At 39.2% G+C, this 20,443-nt stretch overlaps 1 protein-coding gene and 1 long non-coding RNA gene across 2 annotated transcripts; one reads left to right on the top strand and one right to left on the bottom strand.

Moving 5' to 3' along the window:
• The first annotated feature begins 1,358 nt into the window (after positions 1-1,358).
• Positions 1,359-3,717, top strand: LOC123498978. The gene is made up of 2 exons (XR_006672857.1): positions 1,359-1,860; positions 3,209-3,717. It is a non-coding gene; the product is annotated as an uncharacterized LOC123498978 (long non-coding RNA).
• Positions 3,718-7,186: 3,469 nt separating this feature from the next.
• Positions 7,187-20,238, bottom strand: LOC123498977 (surfeit locus protein 4 homolog). Its single transcript, XM_045246604.1, has 6 exons — positions 20,127-20,238; positions 19,897-20,009; positions 17,093-17,356; positions 16,291-16,521; positions 14,493-14,672; positions 7,187-8,310 (listed from the first exon to the last, which is right to left on the bottom strand). Exons 2-6 carry the CDS (start codon positions 19,948-19,950, stop codon positions 8,224-8,226), a joined length of 816 nt encoding a protein of 271 aa, XP_045102539.1. The 5' UTR covers positions 19,951-20,009; positions 20,127-20,238; the 3' UTR covers positions 7,187-8,223.
• Between the last annotated feature and the right edge of the window lie 205 nt (positions 20,239-20,443).

Raw genomic sequence — 20,443 nt, 5'->3', positions numbered from 1 at the left:
TCACTGCCAACTATTTATATCTCTCTGAAGCTGATGGTGTATGCAATGCAGGTGAACACCAGTGATTGTCAGTCAACTCCAAGAGAAAGTGTGAACGTGCTATGGTTAAGCGCCAATAAAGACACTGTCATTAATTACCATTTTTCTTATATCAATCATTATCTAGACAAGCGGTTCCCAAACTTTTTTCTGTCATTTCCCCCTGCACCCAGTTCACCATCCAGATTTCCCCCTTCATGTGTATGAGAGAAAGAGCAGTTAAAACACACTGAAACTATTTACTTGTTTATTTTTTCAAATGTACAAATATACTGATAAACTTATAGTTACAGAGTAAAGTGGATAGAGAGCAGTTAATAACAACTAAGCATAGCCATAGAGAGCGGTTAGTAACAAATAATTAAATAAAAGGACTTTTGATTTGACTTTGAGATTTTTTAGTTAGTATGTAGTGTAATTATTTCCCCTCTGGTAGCTTCAAATTTCCCACAGGGGAAAATTTTCCCCAGTTAGGGAACCACTGAATTCTAGATGAGGGGTTTGGTAGCGATATCACAAATTTGCATGTACTGTGACAATTGGCTCGATTATGGAAACTTCATTTGTCCTTCCAACTGGTGCGTGTTATTCACCACGATTGTGGTCACCCAGCCAGCCTTAATTTTCCCTACGGTCGAGAACTCATAGCTCATATAATGACCAATCTTCGGGTAGGACCAAGAAATATACAAGGGTAAGACTGAGATCACATCACACACCACATACACCGGGAAAGCGTGGCCACAACACCCTAGGCCCTAGGGTTACGTCTTGTACCTATTCATTGCTAGGTGAACAGAGTCTACCCATTTACCTTGCCGCTCCTGGGACTTTTCGGTCTATCGATCGATCTCGGTTGTGAGCCGAGAGTGTAACCATTACACTACACGGTGTATGTATTTACCTAGTTGTATTTACCTAGTTGTAGTTTAACAGGGCCTGGCTTTACGCTCGTGTGATCCCGTCTCCATATCTACACTTATCCAATTTTTCTTTAAAACTATGCACACTCGTTGCTGACACCACTTCTTCACTCAAACTGTTCCAAGTCTCAACACATCTTTTGGGGAAACTATATATTTTAACATCTCTCAGACATCTTCCCTTCCTCAGTTTTTTTTTTACTATGCGATCTTGTGCTTCAAATGGCATATAATTATGTGTGTGTGTGTGTGTGTGTGTGTGTGTGTGTGTGTGTGTGTGTGTGTTAAAACCTGATATCATTTTTTTAAGTAAACCCCATATAAGATCTAATGTTATGGTATAAGTACAAATTATAAAAAGGTTTGAAAATAAACTGATATGTACAAAATTAGAAGACTTTTAGTGCTTGTATAAATAGCTTCATGAAAGTAGGCTTAAGAGAAATATATATGTTATATAATAATATATACTGATATGCGGACAGTGTACCTGACTTCATGGATGACAAAACTTTCTTGCACTCTTCCCTGAAGGAGCTTCTCATGTTGATTTTCTTGGTGACTAGCTCTCTGGTAGCTCCACCATCCTTCTCTTTTAATTTTGCAACAAGCAAGTCATACGCTGCATTCTTTTTACTTTATCTGAATACTTATTAGACCTGATCGATTTTCCAAAGGCATGGATTTTCCTTGTACATTTCAATAAATTCTGCCCAAAATTGGCGCTCCTCTGTGGTGCAGCTGGTGGTCAGTGCGGCAGATATGTTGACAGTAGGTAGCGTAGAGTGTACTGAGAAATGTGGCCTCATGTGCTACCTCATGTGCCCTTACACGCTCAAACAAGCCTGTCCAGCCTGAACCGGACGCTGGCCGGACGGAGCCAACCTGTCAGCTACAGGTTCGTGAGGGTGCAAGCCACCTGAACAGTCTTGCAGTTTTTATTTAGGCAGCCTATCCGGCCGCCTGAGCATATATATGGCCCTTTACAGGTGCTAGTACTGATGATGTTTACACACCTAATTTATGGTACTACGATCTGCTCCTGTTCCTGAAAGAACAAGAAATTCCGAGGGCATATGTGTCAGGTGTGGAAAAGGTAGTGAAACCACAATTCTCTATTTTCACTCATCATAACACACAAGTGTACATCAACTCCGGATCATAAAAGGTGTCAGTTTAGACGTGTCTATGACTGGAGAGGGTAGGGAGCTTTATATTCTACTTTTTTGCCATGATCCTGCACCTACAGTGTTGAAATACCCTTGATACATGTCCCGAACTTGAAGCTCGCCTATTGTAAGTTCTCTCTCTCTCCAAACCTGTCAGCAAGGTTTGAGGTTCGTTGTCAGCATTTCCATCACCTACAGAATACGTGTCCCCTGTAGTTCTCCGAAGAAAATTGTGAAGAATATACTGGTAGCCATAACCACAGAATCTGTGTTCCAATTTCATATCAATTGGTGAATGGTAAATGCGAAAACGTGACGAAAGAATGCCAAAAACGTTTTCCACAACTCTCCTTGCATGTGATAACCTATAGTTGAATACTCTTCTGTCATGAGTAAGTTCTCTTTGAGAGTATGGCTTCAGGAAATCTTTGCACAAGGCAAATGCCTCATCTCCCACGAACACAAATGGAAGAGCAGTGTGCGAGTTTTTGGGCACAGAAGGTGTAGGTATATGCAAATTGTTATTGCAAAATTTCTCATAAAAACGGTTTCATGAATCACTCCTCCAGAGATTCATCCATTTACTGCAATATCGCACATTATGAATTCATACTTGGTATTAACGACAGCCATCAAGACAAGACTGTGACTACCCTTATAATTATAACAGTATGATCCACTGTTTGGTGGTGGTACAATGGGCACATGCTTCCCATCTACTGCTCCCAAGTAGTTTGAAAAGTCCCACATGGTGTCAAAATCCTGAGCAATATGTTTCCATTCTTCCTCGTTACTAAGGAACTGGAAAAAGAGGAAAAGAAATATTAACACTGATACAATTTTTTTTTTATTATGCATGAACTGATTTTAATACGTCTGCTTATACCCTATAGGTAAATTTATTGTAATATGACTATGATTTTCTTATGTAAAACAATTATTTAGTGATGCTGGGTCATGTATTGGCATCAACCATTCTCTACATAACAACAAAATGCATAATAGTTATAACTTAGTGTCGCATAACCTAAAATAGCGTAGCTGATCCATAATTAATATTTAATTTTCTTCCATCAGTTTGCAGATCATGCTGCTGAGGGAGCGTCTACATCATCAAGAAGTAGCAGTGTCTGCAGTGACCGTGACAGACCATCACCAGAGAGTTCTGAACCAATTGATTCTCTCACGGGAGGAGTGAGAAGAAAAAAAACAGAGACCTTTGACTACTTCTGCTGAAAATGTTCTCACACTCATCAGAGAGCGCATCTCATCTTCCCAGCCGAAGGATGAGTTTGACATTGTTGGAAAAAGTGTTGCAACAAAACTCAGGAAAATGACAGCAGATATGCAACTAACAACAAACACGGAATTAAAAGACTCATCAACACCTTATCCTTTCACCTATGTTTCATCATTAACTCCTCTCCAAATGTCTGTCCAGGATGAGCAACCTCAGCAGCAGACTACAATAAATTACATATAATTACTCACACTATCTATTTCGTGCTGCTTTACATACACAGTAGGACAATAATTTCATTTTCTTTTTGCATCACATTGCCATTCCAATAAAGAAATCAAAAGTTGATTATCTTTTAATGTCCTCACCAATTGTTACCTTTTCTAGTAGCTAGTGTAATCTATTGTGATTACCTTCATGTAGTCTGCTCGCAGCACCTTTCTTATTGCATCACGTCTCTGGTATAATACGTCCCAGGGCTTGTGGAGAAGTGCATGTCGAAAACTTCAGATCTTCATATGCTCGACCCGTTGCCAGGAGGCGGAGTGTAACAGTCAGTCTCTCATGAGGTAATATGGCCTTGTGCATGCATGTGTCTTGCTTCTTAATAAAAGGACTTACTAGAGACAGCAGCGTCAAGTAAGTCTATCCATCCATCCTTAGATAATTGAGCCAATCTACTGGGTCTAATCTTAGTTCCTCCAGTAATTTCATATGTAACAGTCCATCCCTTTTCAGCAGCCACTCCTTGGTCATACTCTCCTCTTCTTGGTCTTCTGTAATAATGTATAAGTTGCCACTACAGCTGCAGTCGCAAGTAGATCCAACTCTTCTTTATCTAGGAGAGAAGCCATGATCTTTACTCCGCAGTGTCTCTCTAGAACTGAGCGTGGCTTTGAGGCAGGACTGAATAGTGTGTGGGTGACATCAGGCGGCCTGTCGGGCTGCCTGAGTGTGTATTTATTCATGACTATGTGGTCCCTATTATGTTTATGATATTGATGATGATGTGGTTTACTAAATCTTATTTACATTCTTTCTTTACTACAGAGATAATATACTCACCTTGTTCATTTCTAATGTACACAGTCTACTAGTCTATCATGATTATTACATTATTCCTATTTGTCTATTTTGAGAGAGAGAGAGAGAGAGAGAGAGAGAGAGAGATTCTTCCTTACTGTACACTTCTTGCAGTCATGTCCACACTAATCCACACCTGTACCTTATCACATCTTATTTTACCATCACCATCGCCCTTTAACTACACCTTTACAAGGAAATTCTACACTATTTCCAACAATCATTCTACTCTTCATGTTTGTGTATGTAAATGGTTACATCTAAATGCAGTGCAGTACTTACTAGCTGTAAATGAGAACCTCACTGAAAAAGGCATTAGCAACAAGTCTAGTCAATCTTTAGTTAACCTAGATCAACTCCTTATTCTTAGCAGTCCTTTGGCATTTGCCCCTCAAAATTCCCAGCATAGACAGAAAAACCCATCAAGTCCTCATTTAGTTTTCTGTAACATATAACATAACATAAATGATAGGATAACAAAGGGCCACCAGGGCCCATCTAGGTTATCCTGTATCTGTCGCACAGCGACCTCGTCATCAGTACTTAAAGATACACTTACAAGTACACAATACATTATATACTAATTCTAAATATTTGGCCCATTAACAGGGGTAAGTCCTGCAGCGAAATCCTCTACAATTTGTGGTCCCCATACATGGGGATCATGTCTTGTTTAACTATAGTAAATTTCTTATAAAAACTATCATGCAGTGCTATACATAATCATAAATCTAATAAATTTAAGTGCTTATCTAATCTGTTTTAAACATTGTCAAACTAGTGCTATTTACAACCGTCTCTGGCAATGCATTCCAGAAGTCTACCACTCTATGACTAAAGAAATATTTTCTTATATCTAACCTGCAGCCTTGCTTTCTAATCTTCCTGCCATGATTTCTAGTCCTATTTCCCTCCTCTAAGGTAAAGAAAGATCTCACATCTATGTAGTTTGTATCTGAAAACATTTTAAATAACTCTATCATATCCCTCTTATACATCTCCTCTCAAATGAAAACATGTTTAATTCCTTTAATCTATCTCTATACTCCAGGCGCTTTAATGCTGGTATCATCCTAGTTGCTCTTCTCTGAACTGCTTCTAACATGTTGATATCCTGCCTATAGTGGGGTGACCAGGCCTGTATGCAATACTCTAAATGGGGCCTAACATAGGAATTATATAAGCTACGCACCACTTCCTTACTTTTATAACTAACATTTCTATTTATAAAACCCAGGATCCTATTTGCCCTATTTCTTGCTTCTAAACATTGCTTTGAAAATTTCATAGTCCTGTCTATCACTACTCCTAAATCCTTTCCTCCTCTACTGCCTCTAGCCAACATCCCTCCATCTCATAGCTAAAGTTTGTGTTGTCTTTACCTAAATGCATAACCTGACACTTTTAGAATTAAACTCCATCTGCCACCTGTCTGCCCATGCTATCAGCCTGTCCAGGTCTCGTTGTATTCTGTAATTGTCCTTTTCACCCTGTACTGCACATGCTATCTTAGTATCATCTGCAAACTTTGATACTTTGCTACTAATTCCTATATCTAAATCGTTAATGTACACCAAGAAAAGAAGAGGTCCTAGCACTGATCCTTGGGGTACCCCACTAACCACTTCCTTCCACTCAGACATTGCCCCATTTAATACTACTCTCTGTTTCCTATCAGAAAGCCATTCACTAATCCAATCAACTAACCTACCCCTATCCCATGTAGTCTCAATTTGTACACTAGCCTCCTATGCGGTACCTTATCAAATGCCTTGCTAAAATCTAGATATATAACATCTATGCTATTTCCATCATCTAACTCCTTGGTAATATATTCTAAGATATCGAGCAAATTTGTAAGACAGGACCTCCCTGATCTAAAGCCATGTTGGGTATCTCTAATTAATCTATTCTCATTTAAATGCTCCCAAATACTACCCTTAATGATTTTCTCTAGTATCTTACATACTATACTAGTTAAACTGATCGGTCTATAATTATTCGCATCATCCTTCCTACCTTTTTTAAACATTGGAGTAACATTAGCTAACTTCCAGTCCTGAGGTATCTCAGCAAACCTAAGTGATCTTTCAAAGATTAACTGTACATTGAAGTATGTGGCTACTAGAACTATTTTGGCATCCCGACTCCTTACCATCAAAACAATTATCATCAAAAGTCAATGAAACTATTGGCAGCTTACCACAAATGATTAAATGTACTAGATCTTTCTGTAAGGCTACTTACAGGATAATTAATTATTATGTCAAACTTCATGTCCATTGCAAACAACATTCAATGCCTTTGGAAAGCTCTCTATCCACACAAGACAATAATTTTCTACTAATGACTAAATCAGCTAGTTTCCAAGACTGGAGCACAAAAGTCTGTACAAATCAAAGATAGTTTTCAAATGGTTCCCAAATTGAATTTTAACAGCACTACCTCCATGTTGCTTGTCAAGCATGTGCTAACTCTATCTGCCAATGTATATTATTGTTCTGTACTGAATTCCTGATTTGTGCAGCCTTGAAGTGTGTATCCTAACTGTACTCAGTGACACTTTAATAGTCATTCCTCTTGTCCCACATTCCACTAGCATGGTGAAACTACAGTTCATACTTCAATAGTTGTACCTATTTACCATGACACTGTCCCTCCTTGTCAGTGCTCAGCACATCAGTGTTACATTACATATATAATATACTTGCAAAATGATGTTAAACAAAACCTATGAATAATCTTTATTAATATCCTACTAACAAAAGTTACAAATATTTCCATCAACACCATCAATTGAACTGCTTAGTAAAATATCAGTACATATAAAACAAATTTCATGTGAAAAAAAGGTCCTAAAAGGTGTTAATCAACTCGTGGAAACTTTTTTTTACATTTGATTTTTTCTACAAAACTAACCCTTTTTTTTACATTCATTTAAAGGTGTACTTTATGAAAGTTCACAGAATACAAGACCTTTCTTGCTCTGAAGTATGGCTGCACTGGGCAGGCTAAGACAGACCCATGGATGGAAAGAACCAATGGGTCAAAATTTTCAAACTGTAATGAGAACTGATCAAAGAAACCATAAATTATACGATAAAAGAACCAGACGCACATTGTCTGTCACCCCTACCAAAACACACACACACACACACACACACTTTCATGCACATCCACAACACAATGACCCCCCCACCCCCCCACCCACACCCACACACACACACACATGTACAAACACAGTTTATATGAACATTGTGCTCAGTATGAGATTAACCATAACCCCTAGAAACACCAAGAAGCAGAACTTGAGGTGAGCCTTTTGTGAGCCATGGGCCTCCATGTGCCAGGCAGCACCCCCATGATGCACTCCCATCACAGCTTTCACACCAAGGCCACCATTAAATAACAAAGGAGCAAACACAGACAGGCACTCTTTCTGCCAAACGAGGGAGATGCCAAACTCTCTGATCAACATTCACAAATCAATAGCATTATATTAAAATATTTACTGAATTAACATAAAAAGATGGTGTGTGAGCCTGATGACAGGATAACTCATTAAAACATTTAACATTAGATACTTTACTTCACATATAAACTCAAATATAATCTTTAATAATTTACTCATGTAATAACAAGTGGAAACCTTAAAAAAGTGCAATGTAAATTTTTGAAATGTTTTCTTAGCTTAAAAATGTTTTGTGGCTTTAGCACTAAAAAGAGAGATAAAATCCAGGCCTGCAGCTGCTACTATTGCTGCTGCCATCTACCACTGCTTCTTATGCTCATCCATACTGACACCACCAGGACCCAAGGAGATGAGCATCAGTAGGCCACCAATCACGGATAAGGTCTGTCAAAAAGTAAATACATGATAACAATCTATCATACACATGCATGGAGAATTCTAGGAGACAGGATAAGGAAATGGTATATAAAAGAGAAGGAAGAGAAAAAAATGGAGCAAGTTTAACTAAAGGTGATAAGAGCAAGAGATTAAAAATTATGTAAATGAACATAGATGGGATTTTATCAAGTAAATTAGAATTAAGAGAATACATAAAGAAAGAAGAACTGGATATTGTATGCCTGGTTGAAACAAAATTAAATGAGGTAATAAAAATAGACATGGATAATAGATATAATATATGGAGGAGACAGAGTGGATAAAGGAGGAGGAGGAGGAGTCATGATGATGTTAAGGAAAGAGATGGTGGTAAACCAAGTGGAGTGTGGGGAAGGAAAAGCAGAAGTACTGTATATTAAGATACATATTAATAAAAAAGAGTTAACAATCATTGGAACATATGTGCCACCAAAAACAAATTCATGGACCAATCAAGAATGACACAATAAGGAGTCTAACGAGAGTCATTAAAGAAAGGAGAAAAGTGATATTAGTAGATTTCAACTGTAAGGAGGTGGACTGGGAAAATTATGAAAGTGGTAGGAGGGAAGAAGCCTGGGGAGAAAGATTCCTGAATCTAATGATAGATAATATGATAGACCAAAGAGTAAAGGAAAACACAAGATTTAGAGGAAACGATGAGCCAGCAAGATTGGATCTGGTTTTTACAAGGGGTATACAAATGAACCCTGATATAAGATACAAGTGCCCATTGGGAAAGAGTGACCATGTAATATTAGAAATGGATATAGAAGAGGGAAAGGAAGATAGAGACGAATCATACAAAGGAGACCGCTTAAACTACAGAAAGGCTGATATCAAGAACCTCAAGAACTATTTTAAAACGTTAACTGGGAGATGGAAAACTCAGAGGGTGCAAGAGAAATATAACTTATTTTTGGAAATATACAAAACCGGAGTCAGGGAATATGTCCCGAAATGTACACCTAAAGAAGAAGAAAAGAAAGATTGGTTTAACGTAAGGTGTGCTAGGGCAAAGGAGAAGAGAGATGGAGCATGGAAAAGGTGGAGGAGAAATAGAAATCCAGAAAATAAGGAAAACTTCAAAGCAGTGAGAAATTAATATGCTAAGGTGAGGAAGAAAGAGGAAAGGAACTATGAAAAGGACATGTCGAAAAATGTAAGGAGCAACCGAAATTGTTCTACAGATTCATAAATGGAAAAATAAAGCAAAAAGAAACAATAGAAATGTTAAAAGGAGAGAACGGGATGGTGGAAGACCCAAAAAGTATGGCAGAACTGTTCAATTATAAATTTCAGGTCTTTACTAAGGAATCCAAATTTGGAAGACCACAGGGTAATAGAGAGACCGTCTATATGGAAGAGATTTAAAGTAACCAAGCTTGAAAGAAATTGAGTTGATGACGGAATTAGATGAAGAGAAGGCAATGGGACTGGATGAAGTCTTAGACAGAATATTAAAAGAATGTAGGGAAGAACTAGCAAGTCCTATCTACATCATAAAATGCTCAATAGAAAATGGAACAGTACCAGTAGAATGGAAAAGAGCGCAGGTGGTTTCCATATGTAAGAAAGGAAGGAAGGAAGAACCTTTAAATTACAGACCGATATCACTAACTAGTGTAATATGCAGGATGCATGAAAGAGTAATAAAGAAACAATGGATCAAGTTCTTGAAGACAACAAATTATTATCAATAGCCAATTTGGTTTTAGAAAAGGTCAGTCATGTGTAACAAATTTATTGAGTTTCTACTCAAGAATAGTTGACAGAGTACAAGAGAGAGAGGGATGGATTGACTGTATTTATTTTGATTTAAAAAAGACGTTTGACAAAGTGCCACATGCAAGATTACTGTGGAAGTTAGAGGAGAAGGGTGGCTTAAAAGGAAGCATATTGAAATGGATGGAAAATTATTTGAGGGGGGAGAGAAATAAAGACGGTAGTTAAAAATATGAAGTCCAAGTGGAGAGCAGTAGAAAGCAGAGTGCCACAGGGGTCAGTATTGGTGCCAATACTTTTTCTCATATATATAAATGACATGCCAGAGGGAGTGAACAGCTACATAAATCTGTTTGCGGATGATTCGAAACTGGGCAGAGTTATAAAGCAAAAATAGGATTGTGAAATACTGAAGGAAGAGCTAAATAAGATCTGGAAATGGAGTAAAAAGTGGGAGATGGAATTCAATGTGGACAAAAGCCATGTCATGGAAATGGGAAAGAATGAAAGACGACCAGTGGGAATCTATAAGAGGGGAGATGGAGTAGAACTAGAGAAAGTAAAAAGGAAAAGGAATTGGGAGTGACGATGGAAGAAAACAATCAACCGGTAAGCGATAATGATAGAATTTTCAGAGAGACATATACAGTAAGGTCCCGGGTTAAGTCGGTCTCGAGTTACGCCAAACTCGCACTTACGTCAGTCCACTATAAGGCAATTTAAGATTTAAAAAATTGAAAATTCATAAATCGTAAAGCGCGGGGTTTATTGTTATTGTTGGCCGCCAGGCGTCACTAGTGGTTATCCGCTACACCGCCCACCTCACGCTTGAATACAATAACACTATGTACCTCAGTTCCACCACACCGTCGCCCCTGGCAAGAGTGTTCCTACATCTGCGTTTGCTGACTATCTTAGTATCTTGCTCAATGGCACCAAAAAGAAAACTCCTGAGTGATAGCAGTAATGCTAAGAAAAGGAAAACCATTACACTACAAGAAAAAGTGGACATAATTAAAAGACATGAGAAGGGAGGCAGCAGCTGTGTGTAAGAGAGTGAAGAAGAAAATGGGAAGCCCGTTACCATGACAACGGGGAGGTTGACGACCTTGAGGGCTCACGCATCTATCACAACAATAACAACTCCGGAGCCTTCATCTGGGCCACACGACACTTGCAGCTCACTTGCACCATCTGCGCCTGTCTGCTGATCCCTATTGCCCTTTCCTATTGCATTTCCTGCTCCGCTGCCCACGCTTCTACTCCCACCGCACTGCACTATGCTCCCAGCTGTCCACCCTGGGCGTCACAACATTCAACCTGCCTACCCTCCTTGCGGCCTCAGGCGTCCACCCCTCTGGCAACATGCAGTCCTTCGCGTTCGCGGCCCTAATCAACAACAAAAACAAGCTTGTGTTTCATATTCCTACATACTTGTAAGTAATATAAAAATATAACCTTTTACTTATACACTCAACCCTCGATTTGCCGGACCTCCATTTGCCGGATTTCGGATTTGCCGGACAAGAGTCTGTGGAAAAAAAAAAAAAAAAAAAAAAAAAAGTCCGGGACAAGTCGATTTCAAACTACCGCGCCAGACAAAGTTCGCAAATCGGGCACTATAGATGGCAGCGCGGGCGGACATACACGTCTAGTACTGGACTGTAAACAAGTCTGCCGTGTCACACGAGTGTTGTGCTTACGTGCTTGTCGGCGGCATTGGCATGTGTTACGGCCCCACATGGTGAGATGATGATGATGATGATGGTCGTCGGAGGTTTTGCCTTTGCCTCGGCACCTCCTGTTACTTCTATTCTTCCTGATCCTGCCTTTCTTTTATTTTTCTTTCTCTTGTCTTCCACATCTGGTGCAAAGTCTCTTTCTTCTCCTCAGTTTTGTTTTTCTGAACAAAAACGCCTGATTTATTTTCCAACTTCCTGGTACAGCTGGTGCAGGTGCCGAAATCCCGTTAAAGACAACACTGTTCCCACCGGAAATTTTGCCGTTAAACACGGGATTCCGTAAATCGCGTGCCGTTAAAGCGGGTTCAACCTGTATAGGGTAAAGTCCGCAAGGGGTAGACCCCGGACATTTTCCATTGCCGGACATTTGCCATTCCCGGACAAGCCTTCCCCCCTTTTAGTCCGGCAAATTGAGGGTTGAGTGTATAACACTTCTACTCCTACCGCACTCCACAAAGCTCCCAGCTGTTGGCCTGGCCGTCACAACATTCGACCTGCCCACCCTCCTGGCGGCCTCAGGCCGCCCCTCTCGGCAACCTGCAGTCCTTCGCGTTTGAGGCCCTAATCAATATATTCCTACATAGTTGTAAATAATATACCAATATAACAATATAACCTTTTACTTACCTGAATAACCATAAAAAATGATTGGTTGAAAACTCGATAATATGCTTTGAAAGTACAAAAACTCGAGTTGCGTACAAAATTGACTTATGTCATGTTTCAGGAACGTAACTCTGACGTAACTTGGGACCTTACTGTAATTTGCTAAGGAATATTGGATTAGCATTTCACTACATGGACAAAGAAATGATGAAGAAACTGATAAGTACTATAATAAGACCCAGATTGGAATATTCAGGAGTTGTATGGACCCCCCATAAAAAGAAACACATAAGGAAGTTGGAGAGACTACAAAAAATGGCTACAAGAATGGTTCCAGAATTTGAAGGGATGACATACGAGGAGAGACTACAGGCTATGGATCTATCAACCCTGGAACAGAGAAGCGAGAGAGGGGATCTGATACAAGTTTATAAATTCATTAACGGAATGGATCAAGTAGATAATGAGAAACTAATCCTGAGAGAAGAATATGACATTCAAACCACAAGATCGCATAGTAAAAAACAGAGGAAGGGAAGATGTCTGAGAGATGTTAAAAAATATAGTTTCCCGCAAAGATGTGTTGAGACTTGGAACAGTTTGAGTAAGGAAGTGGTGCCAGCAGAGTGTGCATAGTTTTAAAGAAAAATTGGATAGGTGTAGATATGGAGACGGGACCACACGAGTGTAAAGCCCAGGCCCTGTAAAACTACAACTAGGTAAATACACGCACATTCACAATTTCTGGAAATGGAACCAAAGTGGAAATTAGGATTTAATACCAGGAAATGCCATGTGCTGGAAACGGTAAAAGTAATAGAAGACTTACATGGGAATACAAAATAAGAGAAGAGGTTATAATGAAAAGGAGGGAAAAGAAAGACCTGAGTTTGGTTATACAAGACACCGTGATTCTGGAAAGGCATATAAATGGATTATCTGCTTCAGCATACAAGACACTAATGAATATTATGGTGGCGTTCTATTATATGGATATGAGTATGATGAAAGAGATCATAACAACTATAATAAGACCTGGACTAGAATATGCAGCAGTGGTGTGGTCACCACACATGCAAAAGAACATCAGGAAACTAGAAACTAGGAACAATCTAAAGGATAACTACAAATGTGGTGTCAGAAATAAAATATCTTTCCTATGAATAAAAACTGAAGGAAATGGTACTACCAACTTTGAAGGATAGATGGGAGAGAGGAGATCTAATAACGATGTATAAGGTAGTGAACTGTAAGGAAAAGATAAGTAGACAAGACCTGGTATCACTAACTGAAGACTGAGTTAGATGGACAAGAGGACACTCTGAGAAGATTATGAAAAAGTCAATGTTGAGGAACATTAAAAAGTTTAGTTTTCCATGTAGGACGATGGACATCTGGAACAGATTGAGTGAAGAGATTTTACCAGCAGAAAGTGTGCATAAATTTAAGGAAAAGTTGGATAAAAGTAGATATGGGTACAGGTCACTGAGCCCTGCTTGAATCCTGTAATATATAACTAGGTAAATACACACACACACACACACACACTCTAGTACAGAATGAGACAAGAGATGTGATAATGCTGTAAAGTTCATAACAAATAAGATTCATATCAGGCAGGAAACTCCATTATCAGGAGAGCACACAATATAAAAGCATGAAATCCAATATCACAAACACACAAAAGATGATTATGAAGAAATATTATCTATTTCACACATCTCCATACTTAATATATATATATTTTTTTTTTTTACTCTACACTCCGCATACTAATAATATATCTATCGCTATACTACCCTTGTGATCCCACATAGGGTGGCCCAAACAAAGAACCAAATGCATCATTTACACTGTTGAAATTTTAATAACCTATCTGTTTATACTCCAGCAGACTTGACAGCACAGATTCACAAAGACACCATATACACTGTTTGTCTCATCGGTCCCTGATGGAAAGGGACAGGTTCATGGCCCACATTACCACACATCAAGACAATAAACATTTCTTTTAAAGTTCTCTTCCCCCTTCTCCTTGCAAAATAATTTCTCTTCACCATTCTCAAAATCACTCACCTGGAAAAAGTCATATTTAAGGAAGTCTCTCATTGGCTTGTATGAAGGAATGCTCCACCAGGCATTGACATAAACATTGAACACGGTTAGCCAAAGCACCAGCAGGAAGGCGCTCAGCTTGGTTTTGTAGCCCACTGCCACAAGGGCCATCAGTAGGCCACCAATGACTATCTGGAATATCTGTGGAACCAGAGGGAGGAAGAGTCAGTAGGTAAAGAAAAGTATCTCTCTGCCCTACACTGAAATTGTGGCAGCAAATAAAGCTTAAGAACAGATCCTTCCATCTGAAAACTATTGAAGACATAACCTGTGCAGGCAAAGGATCTTATCAAGCAACTAGTTATGATCTGCTTAACTTGGTTCCAATGGTAGAAAGGTTTAGGAAGAGGAAGATAAGTAAGATGGTGCCAGTGATAGCAGCAATGAGGACTAAAGACTATAGTCAAACCACGCTCTGGAGTCACTCTGGGTGGGGTCGGAAAAGGGGACTTCCCAGCTACAGCGTTGCCAAATCTCTCCAAGTACTAGGGCAATTAAAAAGGATTAGAGATCGCCTGACCCTTTTAAGTCTACACCACCCCACCACCTCTCTCTCTCTCTCTCTCTCTCTCTCTGCATAATTTTGTAGAAAAGGGTAAAGAAAACTCCCCAAAAACTTTCTAAATAATATAACATACCTATTCTGCTTTCGACTTATTTTCCACACCACCACTGAGGTATAATTCAAAGTTCTAAGAAGTAGTTATATACGTTGTATATAAGTTCCTTCTCTCGGCTGTGTATTGGTCCACCACGATTCGTGACGCTTCCTTCCATCTTGCTGAGTGGGTGGCCAGGTGATAAATGAATGACCCTGACCCACCTTAATCCCCGACCCCTGACCTGCCTGCCTTCCTAGACCTACCTGACAACCCCGCAAAATAGTGTTGCCATGTGTCGTGCTATTTATGTATGTATACTAATTGTTATTATCTATATTAAAATACTACAGTGCATTCATAACACTACAAACCCTTATTGAATCTAAAAAAATATTTAATGGGAAATAAAACATAAGATTAATTAGTAAATAGGTGACGAATGACATGAAGTGATGTGTGTTGGGGCTGATTTGGCATAGTGGCAAGCCGGGGATTTACCACAGCATCCACACCCAAAGTGACACCAGAGCGTGGTTTGACTATAGCAGCCCATAACCTGGCCAATCTTTTGACATACCATAATTCTACTAAAATATTCACATAATCCATTCCAAGTAATGTTTTTGCTAACTTATGAATATCAAGATGTGAAGTCTTACTGTAACTTTTTAACATACATGTGATTCCAAATTTGTGAAGGAGCAAAATATAAATACGATAAACCAGTTATATCAAATTTCACATCTATCAAACATAACATGACCTACCAGGTATCTATCTCATTTATCAAACAAAGGAGAGTGTGGGTGGTGGTGAGCAAACACCCCATTCACACACACAGCCTAAGCCTCAGTCTTGCAATGGTAATTGAAATGAAAGTCTATTGCACCTGTATGTATATAAGTATGTAGCTTTATATGCATGCTTAGTATGTGTGTGTTTTGTACATGTATTCTTATTTAATTCATCACAGTAATTGCATTTTTCCATAAGATTTGTTGTTGTAATTATACAAAAGCAAAATATATGTTGTACTACACTATTATACACCTAAGCTTGAGGAGCAAAAGAACTTCCACTGGGAGGCCAAGACACCAGCTGTCATACTTCTCTGAGGAAAGGTAAAGTACAGCACCACTACTAGTGGCTCTCCTCACCTGCATGATGGAGAACTCAAATCTGACAAGAGTGAGGAACATGAACACAAGAAGGATGCGTCCTCCCAACATGAGGTAAGTCTTGGGCTTGTTTTCCCCCAGTGAAGGCACACCAGCAAAGATTGACCGTGCCTCCTTCTTGCTCTCAGCCAACACTAGTGCCAGGCCGCCCACCAGTGCCAGATTACGGAACAGGAACTGCATATCCCACAAGATCTGGTACGCAATAGTCTGGAATGGAAATAAGGCTCACCATTTCATTGTCTTCTATACTTGAAGGCTTTGCTATAAAGTGCACAGTGACAGAGTAGGCTGTCATACAGGACATGAATGTATGAAACAGAATGACTGCCTACCCTTCATGATGGTTACCTGTCACCAACAGGCAGAAGCTTTCATGGACAGACACATGTTAATAGACATTCTACCCATATAAGCACAGCCATGGACTGAATAATATATTATAATAATCAAAGGAACTCCTGAAAACCAAATGTTGACATTAACAAAAGCTATGTAATTATCAATATAATGTCCATAAAACTTCATATATTAATTCACAATAAACTGCTGAAAATTCTCTCTAAAATTATCCCTAATCTCATATCATGACTTACTTTACACACATCAGTGTTAAAACTATAAAAAAAAAGTCAATCCTTATTATAAAAATGTGTGTGTGTGTGTGTGTGTGTGTGTGTGTGTGTGTGTGTGTGTGTGTGTGTGTGTGTGTGTGTGTGTGTGTGTGTGTGTATACAATATATTAGCTTTTAGTCCCACTTCCATATTCCAGCCCACTCACCTGCAGAACCACAATGAAGAGGAGGAGGCCACATGCCACCTCAACCTTTTTGCGAAAGAGCACCATGAACACTCCTCCCAGCTGACCAACCAGGTTCACCAAGACAAAGACAGTGGCCAGGAAGTAGCCACAGCCCCATGAGATGTCCATGTATTCACGCTGCTCATGCCATTGCCACCACATGCGAAGCCCATCCTCCAGGAAGGTGCTGACCAGACACAGTCGTGCTACATGAGGCAGGTAATTCTTGCTGTACCGCAGGAACTGGTGGGATTGAAAGCTTCTGTGAGTGTGCTGCTGAGCCTCATGTACTGTATCTGTTATATGTATGTAAGTACTAGGAGTTTTCTATTGTATGTCAAAATAGTTTAAATATTCTGAAACTTGGTGAATACTCATACAAATTTCTGAGTGTTAAAAAGATGATAATGATGGATATGAATACAAACTGGTTAATGAAAGAATGTATAAAGTGATGGGCAAATGGGAAGGACTCTCAATGAAATTAACATGAGAGGCCAGTGATGAGCAGGGTCTGTTTCTAGCAAAACATGGGTACCTAAAATAATAAAAGACAAGCTGAACTGAAGAGAATGATGGACTATAGGACTGTGCTTAAGAAACTTATAGGAAATGTGATGACTGTATGGTATTAAGCAAAAAAAAAAAAAAAAAAAAAAAAAAAAAAAAAGTTAAATTCACTGAAAAGGGAAAGAATGATTGAAAATGTTGGTTAACTCTTCCATTAGAGAGAGAGATAGAATAGGTTTGTGAAAAATAGAAAATCTTGCGCATTGAAGCAGGAGGAGGGGGAGTTCAGTGTAAAAGGGGAGAGTTAAGTTCCATTGAAGAAGCAAGGATAGTTATCAGGAAGGTTATGCTGAGTTGATAGATGGAGAAAATGAGTTTTGAATATTGAACAATAGTAAGTTTGCTCTGCCCTGTCAGAAATTCTAGAGATCAGAAATCAGTCATTTAGTGGCTGGCTTGTCTGCATGAACTGTTTAATTCCTGAAGGGCTGAATGTCTATCAAAAAGACATAGAAAAGTGCAGGATGGTATCATCAGTACAGGAGTTCAAAAGGAAAAGAAGTATGGTTTAGATCATTGATGAAAAGTGGTTAGTTACAGGACAGAACCCTAAGGAACAACACTGTTAATAGACTTTGAGGAACAGTGACTGTCTACCACAGTAGCAATAGAATAGTCAGAAAGGAAATTTGAGATAAGTTACAGAGAAAAGCATAGTTAGAAGCTGTAGGAGGGTATTTTGGAAATCAAAGCTTTGTGCCACACTACCAGAAGCTTTTGATGCATCTAAGGCAACAATAAAAGTTTCACCAAAATTCCTAAAAGGGATGACAAAAACTCAGAAAAGCAAAAAGATAAACAGTAGAGCATCCATGATAGAACTCATACTGGTGATCAGATATATGAATTACTGAAATCTAAGAGCTCACAATCTATAATGCCAATCTGAGGTTCAGTCCACAAGGTAACACACAAAGCTGAAGCCAAACACAGCTGTTTCTGCCACATTAAATGAAGCAAGGTTAGGTTTAGGCAGATAAGATAAGATTAGGTTAGTCTGTATGTAGACATTTATGCATTTTTGGGAACGGCTATAATACCAACACAATCCTATTGTCTGCATTTACTGTCACAACTTTGTGCCAAATATTGCTCAACACTACAATAGACCCAAAGGTATTAATGGCAGTAATATTGTGAGTCTTTCTCAAATACTAACTTCTACTTTTCTGGCCAATCATTCATGCTTTTCTTCTCAAGATAAATTTTACTTTCTAGAAATCGATAATTATTATTTTTCTTTTTCTAATTCCAAGGTAAATCTTAATGTTTGATCACTTACCAAATTAATCCTTACCAAACCTAACTCTCAACCCTGCAGAGTGCTGACGCTGTGGATCACTAACAGTATTCATCAACCTTATTGACAAGACTTATCCCATTTTTGCAGTGGTGAGAGGAAACTGGGAGCCGTGAGATGATGGCCTTCTCAATATGGTACTGTTTGGTCATGCAAATCACCTGTGTACTATGTTTTCCCAAATATAAATGCAATTCAAAGGTTTCCAAGATGCAGAATGATACTGCTTAGCATAGTAATAAGCAAATAAGTGTATAGAAAACATTAGCAAATTTGATGATCAGTCTGAGCTTTAAAGTAACAAATTCTAATTCATTATGTAATCTTAACTGAAGTAACCAACCACAATAAACATTTCCAGATGCCACGTTAAGTAAGCATTCTATGTAATGAAAAAATATTACAGACTAGTGTAGAAGTACCGATACAAACATATCCCACCATGGTCTCAATCAACAAATCAAAGTGGTCAGCTCAACAAATCAGGCAGGTATGGGTGACCATACGCTCCTCAGCCACAAAGACAGGATTTGGTTACTACACTAGGTCAGCTGCATCCTGCCAGCATTATGGGTGACCTGCTGGGTCAGACCATCATACAGTCAGGCAAACACAAGTAGGTCAGCAGGTTCTGTTCACCATCATGTGGGTCATGTCACAATCCTTAATCTCGTCACCTGAACACCTTAATATAAACTACTCACATGTAAGTAAATCCACTAAGTCAAGTCAAGGCCGTATTTTCCAGTCGACCAGATCAGGAGAGAGGGTCAGCTGGTCTAAGACACAACCAACCTTCAGATGAGAAAATCCTGGCCGGCCTACCCGCCTGCCCGTCTCAGCCAGGCATATGTAAGTGTACAGACTCCACGCCTTGTGAAGCAATGCACTGCCTGCTTGTTATTTCACTCACTTGGTCTGCAAAATCCTCCGCTCTGCCCAGGAATTCCCGCTGGTTGGTCTGCATGGTGCCAGGTGCCCGCCAAGAGCGCCGCCTGCCTCTCTGCCGCCTCCAACACTGGCCAGCTGGCGAGGAAAGGCCACACAAATAATCAAATTAACATTAATCTCATTTCTGAAAGCCTCTAACACTGTAAAACCAAACAGTAATTTAATAGTATTACATTTATCGAAATATATTACCTGAGTGGAGGGAGAAGAAGAATATTTAAAGAAAAGTTAAGTGGTAATGTTGGAAAACCTTTCACCAATCATCAGTGCTACGTCACCCAGGCAACATTTACATCTCTGATACCTCTTTCCTCACAGAAATCCATTTTATTAATTATCCGTGATCATTTAAAGGAATACACATATTTTTGTCCATCTTGAGCCTGTAATATTGAGCCTGGAGCCGAGAAAGCAGCTCACAACAGGTGCCGAGCAAACCCTCATTATCCACGTCACCTGAGCGCGGCTTTCAAAGATATGGGCAACAGCGAGACGGGAAGTGGGGACTC

The sequence above is a fragment of the Portunus trituberculatus genome, chromosome 48 (genome assembly GCF_017591435.1).
Source record: "Portunus trituberculatus isolate SZX2019 chromosome 48, ASM1759143v1, whole genome shotgun sequence".
Lineage (NCBI taxonomy): Eukaryota > Metazoa > Arthropoda > Malacostraca > Decapoda > Portunidae > Portunus > Portunus trituberculatus.
Note: the sequence above shows the minus strand (reverse complement) of the source record. Positions and strands in the feature narration are given on the sequence as shown.

Bases quoted from the DNA above. Each gene is read 5' to 3' on its own strand.
- LOC123498977 (XM_045246604.1), bottom strand. From the start codon at position 19,950: ATGCAGACCAACCAGCGGGAATTCCTGGGCAGAGCGGAGGATTTTGCA. The intron at 17,357-19,896 runs GTGAGTGAAATA...CAATCCCACCAG, and splicing joins CGGAGGATTTTGCAGACCAA to TTCCTGCGGTACAGCAAGAA. The intron at 14,673-16,290 runs GTGAGGAGAGCC...CTGGTTCCACAG, and splicing joins TTGAGTTCTCCATCATGCAG to ATATTCCAGATAGTCATTGG.